Consider the following 14,205-nt stretch of genomic DNA (forward strand, 5'->3'; position numbering starts at 1 on the left):
GCATATTCGTGGCTTTTTGTGATGAGTGGGCACTGCAATGTATCTTAAGTTATAGGCACCACATTAATTTGCTTGGGTAGTTCGCTTTGCTTTTGTTGGGAAATGTTTTAGATCAATACTGAGCTGCTTCCAGTTTGATTGGACTGCATCAGTGGTGTCCTTAAAAAGGACATCGGTGTTACCCTCATTGGTTTATTAAAATAGGCCAGGACACCAGATATAGCTCAGGCCTGCAGCTTCTCTCGGGATCAGGGGGAAATGGCCTCCGAGGAGACCAGCTTCGGAGACAAGGATCACGCCGCTGACGCTGTGCTTGAAGTTGGCCAGAGGCTGTTCCATGTCAATAGGCGGCTGCTGGCCTCGACCAGCGAGTATTTCCGAGCCTTGTTCGGGGGTGGTACCAGGGAGAGCTCGCAGAATCACATCGTGTTGTGGGGACTGGATCCCGAGGTCTTCCAGCTGCTGCTGGGCTTTGCCGCTCGGGGCCGAGTGAGAGTGGACCGGCGCAATGTGGAGGCCTTGCTGGAGGCGGCCGACTTCCTGCTCTTCGACCGGGTCAAGCTGCTGTGCGCCGCCTTCCTGCAGCGGGAGCTCAGGGTGGGGAACTGCGCGGGGGCCTTGGCCTTGGCCCAGCGCCTGGCCTGCCCCGGCCTGGCAGCGGCCGCCCGCGGGGTGGCCCTCACCCACCTGGCCGACTTCATGGCCGAGGAGGAAGAATTCCTGCAGCTTCCGAGAGAGGTTTTGGCCGAGTTTTTGGCCAGTGACCACCTGTACGTGGCCAAAGAAGACCAGGTATTTGAAGCTGTGATGAAGTGGGTCAGTCACCACAACAGCAGGGAAGGTCACTTTCTGGAGCTGCTGGCCTTGGTCAGGGCCCCCTTCCTGACCCTGTCTTTCCTCGATCTGATGATAAAACGCTCCAAGTGCGGCTTGCAGGCTGACCCTCACAGCAGACTCCTGAGGATATTAAATCACAGCCTTCCCCAGAATTGGACTATGGGCCAGTCCCAGACCAGCAGGACCTATGAGACCATGTATGTTCTGGGGGGCAAACATGAGCAAGAACAGCAGGAACTATTTCAGTTTCATCCTCAAACGAACACTTGGCAAGCCTGCTCACCTCTCCGACGCAGAAACCTCACCCAATATGCCGTAGCAACAGTAGGTAACACCATGTGCAAATTATAGCACAGAAGGTTAAGTCAGCCACTTGGCACAGTTTTAGAGTTGGTGGAGAGAGTCATTTATAAACACAACTGCCCACAAATACAATATTCTGTTTGTAGGCTGAATTAAAAACGCATTTCAGTACCCATCAAAATAATACTTGCCATTGCTGGAAAATCTTGTGTTCCAAGCACCTAGGGTCTGAATCAAAATCAGAGGAAGCTTTCTGCATTTGCTAAATATAAAGTTAACTGTATAAACATTCCTGGGTGAAGAGCAGTCCTTGTTCAATGCAGGTAATACTCAAACAAAACCTCAGAGGACCGTTACATTATGGAATAGACTAAACTCCCTCAAAGTATATTAAGAAGATAGTCTAGACCCCCAAGCTTTTTTTTTGCAAGGTTGGTGAAGGTTTGTAGCTCAGGTTGAGGTTTAGGGTGTAGGTTTGATATCCAGACATTTCATTACCTGACTAGGTAACATCATCAGTGGCGACTTCCAAGTGAAGCGAAGCTGTTGTTTCCTGCTTTCTATTTATATCTTTCTCCTGGATGGGGTTCCTGGGGTTTGTGGTGATGTCATTTCGTGTTCATTTTCTGAGGGGTTGATAGATGGCATCTAGATCTGTGTTTGTTTATGGCGTTGTGGTTAGAGTGCTGGGCCTCTAGGAATTCTCTAGCATGTCTTTGCTTAGCCTGTCCCAGGATAGATGTGTTGTCCCAGTCGAACTGGTGATTTTTTTTTCATCCGTGTGTAGGGCTATGAGGGAGAGAGGGTCGTGTCTTTTTGTGGCTAGCTGGTGTTCATGTATCCTGGTGGCTAACTTTCTTCCTGTTTGTCCTATGTAGTGTTTGTGGCAGTCCTTGCATGGAATTTTATAGATGACATTGGTTTTTGTCCATGGATTGTACTGGGTCTTATAAGTTTGTTTATGAATAGAAAGCAGGAGACAACAGCTTCGCTTCACTTGGAGGTTGCCACTGATGATGTTACCTAGCCAGGTAATGAAACATGTGGATATCAAACCTACAGCTCAGCGAGCAAACCTACACCCTAAGCTTTTTTTTATTTTAAAGGTAAGTGTAAGCATTCGATTGGTCAAACTACCAGGTTAGAAATAAAACATTTTTGATTCATATACTATGAAAAGATTTTCAGGGTGTTCCCAGGGTTGTGGTATAGGAAGAGTCTGAATAGGCTGTACTTTCCCTATAATGTCGGAGGCTGAGGGGTGATCTTATAGAGGTTTATAAACATGAGGGGCATGGATAAGGTGAATAGACAAAGTCTTTTCCTTGGGATGGAGGAGTCCAAAACTTGAGGGCTTGGGTTTAAGGGGACAGGAGAAAGATCTAAAAGGGACCTAAGGGGCAATTTTTTTCACGCAGACGGTGTTACGTGGATGGAATGAGTTGCCAGAAGAAGTGATGGAGGCTGGTAACATAACATTTACAAGGCATCTGGATGGGTTTATGAATAGGAAGGGTTTAGAGGGAAATGGACCAAATGCTGGCAAATGGAACTAGATTAACTTAGAATATCTGGTCGGCAAGGGTAAGTTGGATCAAAGAGTCTGTTTCTTTGCTGTACATCTCTATGACTCCATGACTATAATTAAAATACAGACAAAATTAAAAGGGAAGAATTGGATTAACTGTAACTCTATTGAAATGCTTTACAAAATAATATATATTAACGACTACTAATTACATGTTCCAATAGAGCAATATTCCATAAACATACCCTTGGCAAAGGTAAATTCAGTAAAATAGATTGTCTTACATGAAATTCTAGAAGCAGGAAGAAAACTCCAGCTATTAGCTGTAACAAAGAAAGGAATAAGAGCTTCCACATCCAGCCTCATGACCCCAGCAACTGCTACTGAAGGCTAAACCTAAAAGAAATCACGGTTTGTGTCTGAGTGGGTTTCTTCTGCATTCTCTCATTTCCTCCCACAGTCCGGGGATGTCCAGGCTAGGTGGATTAGCCACGGGGAATGCAGGGATAGAGGTCTAGAAGGTGGGATGCTCTTTGAGGGTAGATTTGGACTTGATGGGCTGAATGGCCTGCTTCCACTCTATGGTGATTCTGTGGGAGCTTGATCTCGCCCATTCAGGCTGCTTCTATTGTTCCAACTTTTTTTTTAAAAACCCAAGGCCTCATAAGATGTTTGCTTCACTGGCTTTGGAGCAGACTGCCCACATCTCTGTCTCATCCTTTCTTCAGTACAAAAATAAGGACAAAATACATCTCTTAAAGCCTTAGTATTGCCAGAATTAAGTGTGAAATTTTACAGCTGAGGGTCCAGTCCCCAGACATAATTCACCTAGAACCTTTACATTCAGGAGTCAGAGGAAAGCCTACCAGTTTAGATTGAGCACATTGATATGACTTGACTGGGAACAGTCCACCAATTATGAAGCTCCACTATTCCACCTGCCATCACATATGTGTAAATACCTCAAAACCCAAAGACAATCAATTTCTGACGGACTGCGATTTAGGACAAAAACAATTCACACCAAGATTCATTATTCACAACAAAGTAACTTATTGTAAATACATTTATTCTTTAATACATGGTAGAGTGAAACGAAGGATAACTAACCTCCTACTACTTGAGTTAAACTATTCATTATAAATGCACATCCTAAATATACATACACTTATTTTCAAATAAGACAGGCAGCAAATAAGTGTGGAAAATATGGACAGGGAATACAAAATTCTAAAAATCAAAAGTTTAGATCAGAAGGATGAGTTGAATTGTCTCCCACAGACCTTTGAATTTTAGAACGATAGTTGTTCTTCTACTTAATAGTTGATCGGGGAATTAAGTCTCCTACCTGAATTCTTTCTTTTGTTTTTTTTATTTGTCTTTTCACTCACACGGAGAGACGGAGAAAAATATTTTCTTGCAGGCTTTGGATGTTTCTAGCTGTACTTTTCCCTCCAGTCTGTAGCAAACTGCAGTCATCAATCCAAGGGCCCACGTCAGGCAGTAAATCCTTAACACAAAAACTCCTGGTGCAACTCTGACTCAACAATGTGACAATCTGGATGCTGCAAAAGCAACATTGTGTTGCACAGCTAAAAATGCATACTACTTGATTTTTCCAAGTTGCAAAACTCATGGTATTTACCTAACACGGTCCAACTTCCATTTCAGTTTATAGTCCAAAATAGGAAAATAAAATGTATTCAGTCACAACAGATCTCAGAAATTAAAGTTAAGGTTTTAATTGAACTTCACCATTCAAACCCAGATACTTAAAGTGTCAGATCATTTTTGGCTCATTAGCTTTTAATAGTGTGAACAAATGTGAAAAAATATAAGTCAGGATTTGGTGACAGTAATATAAATAAAAGCCATTTTGTCACCTACAATATTAAGAATAACAGGTTTGGAAGTGTGTTTGGGGGGGGGTGCGAGGAATGATAGTTGATACATAATTTGAACAAAAAAGACCTTTGGGCCTTTTGTCAGACTGACCTCACTTATTATTTATTCTTCAGAAAAGCATCTACCTCTCATTCATTTTTATCCTGATTTATGTCTGCACATGTCACACAGGGAATTTTACCTTTAACTGTTGGATTTGAGCACAACTCCAAGAGCTCGGTGAACAATTTCCCCCAATAGGAAGATGGAAACATCAGACTCGTGACCCAGGGTCACTTCTACCTTTATAACATGAGTGATGTGTGCTTTTAGATTCATTAAAGGAAAGAGGATAAATGGCTTTTATACTTTATGTAGGAATTCAGGTGTTTAACCACATCTGTAATAAAGTTGTAAAGTTGTCATAGTCTTACCAGATTCTAGAGCTGCACCATTCTTTCATTCAAGGAAGATGACTGGTGGTTTAAATCTAAGGCGCACCACCTCTCAGGCAAATGTCCTTCAAGGAAGACTTGAACCCATATTATTGACATCATTTTCCATTCCAAAACAGCTGACTGAGCTATCACTTGTAAATATGTAATCTGTCAATTACATCATGTACCAAAGCTGTTACATATCTTGAACATAGCTGTAGTATTTGGTTGAGGTGCTGCTTTGTTAGGTAGTCAATCAAATATCTGATTTGCTATATGTGAATGAATCACAGGAGGCTAATCCAGATTGTGTAATTCAGACAAAACCAAACATTTAAGTCACTTTCTTCAAATTCATAAATCATGTTTATGAAAAAATAAATCATATGTAATTTGTCCAAACCATTTGTGTTCTCTGTTTAGCTGTCTCTCAGTGTATTCTGTGTTAGCTGTGATTCAGTAATAGCAAACCTATTACTGATAATGTGGAGGTGCAGGTGTTGGACTGGGGTGGGCAAAATTAAAAATCACACAATATCAGGTTATAGACTAACAGGTTTGTTTCAAAGTAATAGCTTTCAGAGCACTGCACCTTCGTCAAGAAGATTGTAGATTCACACCCCATACTAGGAACCAATTTACACTGATGGTGCTGATAGAGTGCGACAGTCAGAAGAACTATCTTTCAAATGAGACATTAGACCTGCTCTTTCAGATGCACGTAAAAGATTCCACAATACTATTTTAAGAATATCAGAGGGTTGTTATTGGTGTTATCGTCAATATTTATCCCTCAATCAGCACTAAGAGGTAATAAGACTTATCATGCTCACTTTTCTGTTTGTGGAACCTTGCGATTTGCAAATTGCCTGCTGCAATTTCTTCATTACAACAATGATTACACTTCAACAGTGGCTGTGAAGTGCTTTGGGACACTGAAGTTATGAAACGATTCTAAATTAAAATTCTTTCTCACTGTTAAAAGTTTAATTTATGTCATAACAAAGGCCACAGAGTATTATTCAATCCTGGATGAAAAAACACAACTCTGCCATAAAGATAGTTATTAAATATTACAGATGTTTGCAAAAATTTCCTCTGTGTTGATCTTTTATTGTATTTGATGTCTGAATTCGAGTTCAAAGCTTCTGCTGAATCTTGAGATGTTCTCAAATTTTAATTACCATTGACTAATTCTGTGTGTGTGTGTGTGTGTGTGTGTGTGTGTGTAAATTGGATCATGAGTGATTGTTCACATAATGATTCTGTGGGATTCCAATGCTCGTCAGAGCAATCCACATCACATTACAGTCAGGCAGAAAATGATACATGCAACTGTTAAGCAATTCTTTGAAATGTATTTTATTAGTTAAGTCGGAACTGATTGTGAGACAATTTTCTGCAAAATAACTGAATAACAGATAAGGCTTTATTGATCAACTTCAAGATAGGAGTGACCTATGAAATGATATTCTCAATGACAAAAATGGCAGTGGACAAGTTGTTGGAGGGAATCCTGAGGGACAGAATGTACATGTATTTGGAAAGGCAAGGACTGATTAGGGATAGTCAGCATGGCTTTCTATGTGGGAAATCATGCCTCACAAACTTGATTGAGTTTTTTGAAGAAATAACAAAGAAGATTGATGAGGGCAGAACGGTGGACGTGATCTGTATGGACTTCAATGAGACATTCGACAAGGTTCCCCGTGGGAGACTGGTTAGATCTCACAGAATATGGAGAGAACTAGCCATTTGGATACAAAACTGGCTCAAAGGTAGAAAACAGAGGGTGGTGGTAGAGGGTTGTTTTTCAGACTGGACCCCTGTGGCCAGTGGAGTGCCACAAGGATCGGTGCTGGGTCCACTATTTTTTGTCATTTATATACATGATTTGGATGTGAGCATAAGAGGTATAGTTAATAAGTTTGCAGATGACACCAAAATTGGAGGTATAGTGGACAGTGAAGAAAGTTATCTCAGATTACAACGGGATCTTGATCAGATGGGCCAATTGGCTGAGAAGAGGCAGATAGGGTTTAATATACATAAACATGAGGTGCTGCATTTTGGGAAAGCAAATCTTAGCAGGACTTATACACTTAATGGTAAGATCCTAGGGAGTGTTGCTGAACAAAGAGACCTTGGGATGCAGGTTCACTGCTCCTTGAAAGTGGAGTAGCAGGTAGATAGGATGGTGAAGAAGGTGTTTGGTCATGCTTTCCTTTATTGGTCAGAGTATTGAGTACAGGAGTTGGGAGGTCATGTTGTGGCTGTACAGGACATTGGATAGGCCACTATTGGAATATTGCATGCAATTCTGGTCTCCTTCCTATCGGAAAGGTGTTGTGAAACTTGAAAGAGTTCAGAAAAGATTTATGAGGATGTTGCCAAGGTTGGAGGATTTGAGCTATAGGGAGAGGTTGAATAGGCTGGGGCTGTTTTCCCTGATGTGTTGGAGGCTGAGGGGTGATCATGTAGAGGTTTACGAAATTATGAGGAGCATGGATAGGATAAATAGGCAAAGTGTTTTCCCTGGGTTGGGGGAGTCCAGAACTAGAGGCATAGATTTAGGATGAGAGGGGAAAGATATAAAAGAGACCTATGGGGCAACTTTTTCACAGAGGGTGATGCATGTATGGAATGAGCCGCCAGAGGAAGTGGTGAAGGCTAATACAATTGCAACATTTAAAAGGCATCTGGATGTGTATATGAATAAGAAGGGTTTAGAGGGATATGGGCCAAAGAGTGGCAGGTAGGACTAGATGGGGTTGGGATATCTGGTCAGCACGGATGGGTTGGACCAAAGTTGTTTCCGTGATGTGTATCTCTGTGACTCTATAAATGGGCAATGCTATCTCTATGACTATTATTGCTGTGCAACTAACAACCCATGAAGTAAATATAAGAAATCATAGCCTTTAAACCTAAAACACAGTTGCTTTGGAGGGTATTAGTTAACAGTGAAAATGGACTTGAATTCTAAGAAGTTGCAAGTTTTAAAGCTACAGATTCTTCTGATGTTAATAATTTACTTCAAATGGATTTGTTTATATATTGTTGGCTAAAAGTCTGAGAGGTTAAATATTTTAAATCTGAACAAGCCCTGATCTCAATAGGTTTTCACTCTAAGATTAAGCTGTTCTTTGCATGTTTCTACGACAGGGAATTTCATCTTTGTGACAGGCGGATACTTTCGAGAAAGTGTGGTGTGGTACTGTGTGGACTGGGTGCTGGTTTATAACTGTTGTGAAGACAGTTGGATGGAAGGACCGTCAATGAAGCAGTCTCGCAACTGGCATTGTGCAGTCGGTGTTGGGATGTACCTGTATGTACTAGGAGGGAGCACTGATGAGGCGGTCATCGCTGATGTTGAGCGTCTTCCATTGATGGCGACAGAGTGGGAGAAAACAGCGCCCATGATGCGGTCCGTGGAGAGGGCTGCAGTGGTCAGTGCTGGCACCTATATATATGTTTTGTGTGGACTAGATGAAAATGGTGACGTTTACAGTGGGGTGCAGCGTCTGAATGTGGACAGTGACGTTTGGGACATGATCTCCTTCTCCCCTCTTCCTCGGTAGGTCCTGTTTTATTTTCATGAGGGTGTTTGACAGTATTTTGCAGTCACGTACATGTCTTCAGCTACTCTGGCTTTCAGCTTAAATTGAACATGTTTAAGTGAAGCCTCTATTGATCTATCTTTTGGTTCTTGACTACTTTGTTTTGCCTCATAAGCCCTTTTATTATTTAAATTTCATCCTGTCAGAGACCTCCTTTCATTGTTCCTACTTTAAAATTTGACCAACTTGCCCGAAAGGTCACATCTAAAATACTAATTGGGATTTGACTTGCTGAGAGTTTTTTTTCAGCATTTTCAATGTAAGTTCACGATGTTCCTGTTTTAAGGTGAGCTTTGCCTGTGATGAGATGTTAAAGGGTGTAATGTAGCTGCAGTGTATCAGATATCTCAGAATGAAACACATATCAGCAGCACTGTCACTGACACTGGTGTTTTCTTTACCTGTTTAAGATATGATCTCTGTGCCACCATTCTGAACGGTGCAGTGTACGTTGTGGGAGGTCAAACATTCCGTCTGGACATAGACACTGATGAATGGACTCCAGTTGACGAGGAATGCTTCAATGAAAAGTTTTTCAGCGGTTGCACAACTGTTAATGGAAGGATCTTTGTCCTTGGCGAGAGGAGAGGGAACACGTCCATCCCAAACATGATTCTCTTTGACCCCTATACAGAAACATGTCAGGTAGTGGATGCAACTGTGCCCTGCCCACTCCCTATTCGAGGCTGTGTGTCCATCCAAAAGGTCAATGTGAGATCTGGAATTTAATCAGATACAGTCACTTGTGTTGTTGCCCCTGTATCTGCCACCCTTTTGAGAGTACCATCAAGATTAGGGAATCAAGGTGCCAGCATTCCTAGCTAAGGAGAGACTGCAATCACAATTGCTTTCTGGTTACCCTGGACAAAATCTGGAATCATAATTGCCACCTCGTCAAATGTCCTATTGAAAAGTAGCCTGAGACTTACCACCTAGGTAAACCATCAATGCATTAGTGAGAATCTCTGACTCACAGCCAGTCCTTTTGTGGCTATTAATCTGGTCTCCTTGACTGAGCTAAATGTCTTTTTTTTCTCCCACATTTAGGCTTTTCTTGCTTCCAGACTTAATTATTATCATGTTTTCCTGGTCACCTATATAAACCCTAGCACAACATCAACTGGATATAGATTTGCTCGCTGAGCTGGAAGGTTCATTTTCAGATGTTTCGTCACCATACAAGGTAACATCTTCAGTGAGCCCCCGGATGAAGCATTGGTGGTATAGCCTGCTTTCTGTTTATGTGTTGGTCATGGCATTTCCTATGATGATATCATTTTCTGTTCTTTTTCTCTGTGGGTAGTAAATGGGATCCAAGTCAATGTGTTTGTTGATAGAGTTCTGGTTGGAATGCCAAGCTTCTAGGAATTCTCATTTGTTCTCTGTTTGGCTTGTGCTAGGATGGATGTGTTGTCCTAGTCGAAGTGATGTCCTTCCTAATCCTTATGTAAGGATACTAGTGAGAGTGAGTCATGTCTTTTGGTGACTAGCTGATGTTCATGTATCCTAGTGGCTAGTTTTTGCCTGTTTGTCCAATGTAGTGTTTGTTACAGTTCTTGCACGGTATTTTGTAAATGACGTTGGTTTTGCTTGTTTTCTGTATTGGGTCTTTCAAGTTCATTAGCTGCTGTTTTAGTGTGTGGGTGGGTTTGTGGGCTACCACGATGCCAAGGGGTCCAAGAAGTCTGGTAGTCATTTCCGAGATGTCTTTTGATGTAAGGGAGAGTGGCTAGGATTTCTGGGTGTATTTTGTCTGCTTGTTTGGGTTTGTTGCTCAGAAATCAGTGGATACTGTTCATTGGACACCCGTTCTTTTTGAATGTTCTGAAAACTTTTGGAATATTTTGAAAAGAATGGTGACCCAATGAACACAGTCCACTGATTTCTGAGCAACAAACGCAAACAAGCAGGCAAACCACGCCCAGAAACCTTAGTCATTCTCCCCTACATTAAAGGCATCTTGGAAATGACTGCCACACTACTCAGACCCCTTGGCATCTTGGTAGCCTGCAAACCCACCAACACACTAAAACAGCAGCCAATGAACTTGAAAGACCCTATACAGTCAACAAGGAAAACGGTTGTCATTTACAAAATATCTTGCAAGAACTGTAACAAACACTACTTTGGACAAACAGGCAGAAAACTAACCACTAGAATACATGGACATCAAATAGCCACAAAAAAGACATGACCCACTCTCACTAGTATCCTTACGTACAGATGAGGAAGGACAGCACTTCGACTAGGACAAGACATACAGAGAATGCATGAGAATTCTTAGAAGCATGGCATTCTAACCAGAACTCTATCAACAAACACATTGACTGGATCCCACTTACCACCCCTTGAGAAAAAGAACAGGCAATGCCATCACCATAGACAATGATGTCACCATTAGGAAATGCCATCACCAACCCCAGGAAACCCAAACCCATAAATAGAATGCGGGCTATTCCACCAATGCTTCATCCAGAGGCTCACTGAAGATGTTGCTTAGTATGGTGACAAAACTTCTGAAAACAAATCTTCCAGCTCAGTGAGCAAACCTACATCTAGAACCTCAACCGGAGCTACAAATCTTCTCAAAACATGCTCAACCTCAACTCTATTACCTGTATCCTATTTTGCAACAAGTTTGGTTTTGAAGAAAAATCATGCTGGACTTGAAACATTAACTCTGTTTCTCTCCATGGATGCTGCCAGATCTGCTAAATGTCTCCTTTTTGCAGTTCTTCAAGCATCACCTGACCCTGTGACTGTGGCCCCTTATGCATCTGCTGACACCCATTAACTCTACCCTGTTATTGGCATTGCAGTGACCTAGACAACATGCAACAGAATTCCTCCTCCCATCCAGCTTCCCCTCTGTTGTTTTACCCTTCCTTGGTTCAGCAGTCATTTTCCCATGCTTTGTGGATATTGGACATTAAAGTTATTTGTCTAGAAGTTATTTATCATTAAAATAAATTATCTAGAACCCCTACTTGTTTGTACTGATCTGCAGCAGAGCAGAGCAATGGACTTTCCTTCGGTAACAATTGATCAGTTTATTGGTTCTCTTTCTGACCTTGAGTGTGTATTCTGGACTGAAAACAACTTTGGGCTTTTCTGCCATTATTTGCAGCATCAGTGTAACATGGTGGATGATTCAGGAGAACATGCATGCAATCATAAATATTGGTGAGAAAGTCAGGAAATTGGATTCTTTGAATAAATTAAGTGGGAAATTCAGTAGGGATATTGCGCAACATTTATTATCCTATATCACTCTGTACTTACCACTCCACTCCAGTTGCTACAATCACAACTTTATATTAAACGTGCTATGCAAATTAAAGTGTTTCAACATGCTTCTCAAGAGCAGTATCAAACAGAATTGGACTTGAGCCACATGGTGAGCTATTCTGGTCAAAACTCTGCTCTAAAGAGTGTTTTAAAGGTGAATAAACCAGTGGGGAGATTTAAGGAGGGAATTCCAGAGCTTTGGGTCTGTGTAGCTCAAGATAAGGACACCAATAGAGAAGCATTTAAAAACACAGGATGCTCATGAGACATAATTCAGAACAATCCACAAGCTCCTCCCCTTCATTGCCACACACAGTTGTGGTTAAATAAAGGCTACTTATGAGTCATCTCTGCTCACAAACACCTGGGTGCTCTCAAAACTACCAAGATCATTTAATCTAATGTCACTTCACTATGCTAACAGGAAATTCTAGACATGTACTGCAACTCTTTTAGCAATAGAAGGAAACCACAAGAAAGTCTTCAGGGTGGAGTCAAGTCCATGTTTGAAGCTGGTGCCTGAAATGTTTACTTGCCTTTTCACTCGTGTACTCACAGTCTTGCTGTGGAGCACCAGAAATTTTTGTTTTTGTTTTGCATTGTCAAATTTCTTTTTTAGCATTTCAATTTTAAAGTTAGACCTGCTGACCTATTTAAAATCTTGGTTCAAACATAAGTGAATAATTAATCTATGCAACTCAACTCCGAGATCTGCCCATATAGCTCACAAGACAAAGCTTATCACTGTGCCTTGGTGCCCGTGACAATAAATTCAATTCAATTTAATTCAAAAGAGCTGAACTTCAGAGGGAAAGTTAGAGTGAGTGTCCTTGATAGTAAGACCACATTTGATCTTTTGTGGCATCAAGGAGCATTTGCAAAAGTAGAGTAATTGAGAACCCAAGCTCTGCTAGGTAGAATTATTTTTACAGAAAGGAATATGGTCATGGTTGTTGAAGTTCAATCGTTTCAGCTTCAGGACATCTCTGCAGGAGTTCCTCAGGATATTGTTCTAGGCCCAAACATCTTTATTGCTTCATCTATGGCCTTCCCTCCATCATATGGTCAGAAGAGGCAATGATTGGTGATGACTGCACAATATCCAGCACCATGTGTGAGGTAGTCCTTATGCAAATGGAACAAGAACTGAACACCATCCAGGAATCGTCTGACAAGGTCAAGTAACATTCATGCCATATAATTGCTAGGTAATTACTATCTCAGATGAGAGAGTGTCTAACTATTGCCACTTTAATGGCATTGCCATTGTTGAATCCCCCATATCAACATTGTGATGGTTACCATTGACCAAAAACTGGACTAGATTAACCATATAAATACTGAGGTTAAAGGTCAGAAATTAGAAATTCTGCAGCAACTACCTCGCCTCCTGTTCAATGTCTGCAAAGCACAAGATTAGATTAGAGTACTTTAGTGTGGAAACAGGCCCTTCAGCCCAACAAGTCCACACTGACCCGCAACCCACCCATTCCCCTACATTTACCCCTTATCTAACACTACGGGCAATTTAGCATGGCCAATTCACCTGACCCGCACATCTTTGGACTGTGGGAGGAAACCGGAGCACCCGGAGGAAACCCACGCAGAGAACGTGCAAACTCCACACAGTCAGTCGCCTGAGGCAGGAATTGAACCCGGGTCTCTGGCGCTGTGAGGCAGCAGTGCCGCCTACGAAGTAAAGAATCTGATGGCATACTCCTCACCTGCCGAGATGAATGCAACTCTAACAGCACTCAGGAAGCTTGATACCATCCAGGACAATTCAGCATACATGTTTGGTACCATATCCTCAAGAATTTGCTCCCTTGATCATTAACATACAGTAGCAAGTAGTGTGTAACAGTTACAAAATGCTCTGCAGAAATTTACCAAGGCTCCTTAGCATCTTCCAAATCCATGAATGCTACTATCTAGAAGGAGAATTTTAAAACACCATCATCTGCAAGTTCTTTTCCAAACAGTCACCATTCTGACTTGGAAATATGTTGCAACTCCTTCAGTGTTGTTGGTCAACATCCTGAAACTCCCTCACAGCATTGTGGGTTTACCTTAACAAAATGGACTGCAGAGTTCAAGAAAGTAGTTCATGGCTACTTTCTCAAGGCAACTAGGGAAGGGCAATAACTACTATACCAACCAGTAATGCCTGCAGGCTGGATATGCCTAAGTTTGCTTTCTCCAGTTGTGGCATTGAATGTGAGGAGTTCTGTTTGGCATGAGTTATCAGTTATTTTTGGTAGACAATAAGGTACCAAGTAAAAAATGAGGTCTGCAGATGCTGGAGATC

At 41.7% G+C, this 14,205-nt stretch overlaps 1 protein-coding gene across 1 annotated transcript; it reads left to right on the forward strand.

Annotated features, from left to right (window-relative positions):
* Nucleotides 1-258: 258 nt before the first annotated feature.
* Nucleotides 259-9,781, forward strand: LOC132829227 (kelch-like protein 23). Its single transcript, XM_060846593.1, has 3 exons — nt 259-1,165; nt 8,155-8,566; nt 9,020-9,781. Exons 1-3 carry the CDS (start codon nt 259-261, stop codon nt 9,336-9,338), a joined length of 1,638 nt encoding a protein of 545 aa, XP_060702576.1. The 3' UTR covers nt 9,339-9,781.
* Nucleotides 9,782-14,205: the final 4,424 nt, after the last annotated feature.

The sequence above is a fragment of the Hemiscyllium ocellatum genome, chromosome 28 (assembly GCF_020745735.1).
Source record: "Hemiscyllium ocellatum isolate sHemOce1 chromosome 28, sHemOce1.pat.X.cur, whole genome shotgun sequence".
In the NCBI taxonomy this organism is placed as follows: Eukaryota; Metazoa; Chordata; class Chondrichthyes; order Orectolobiformes; family Hemiscylliidae; genus Hemiscyllium; species Hemiscyllium ocellatum.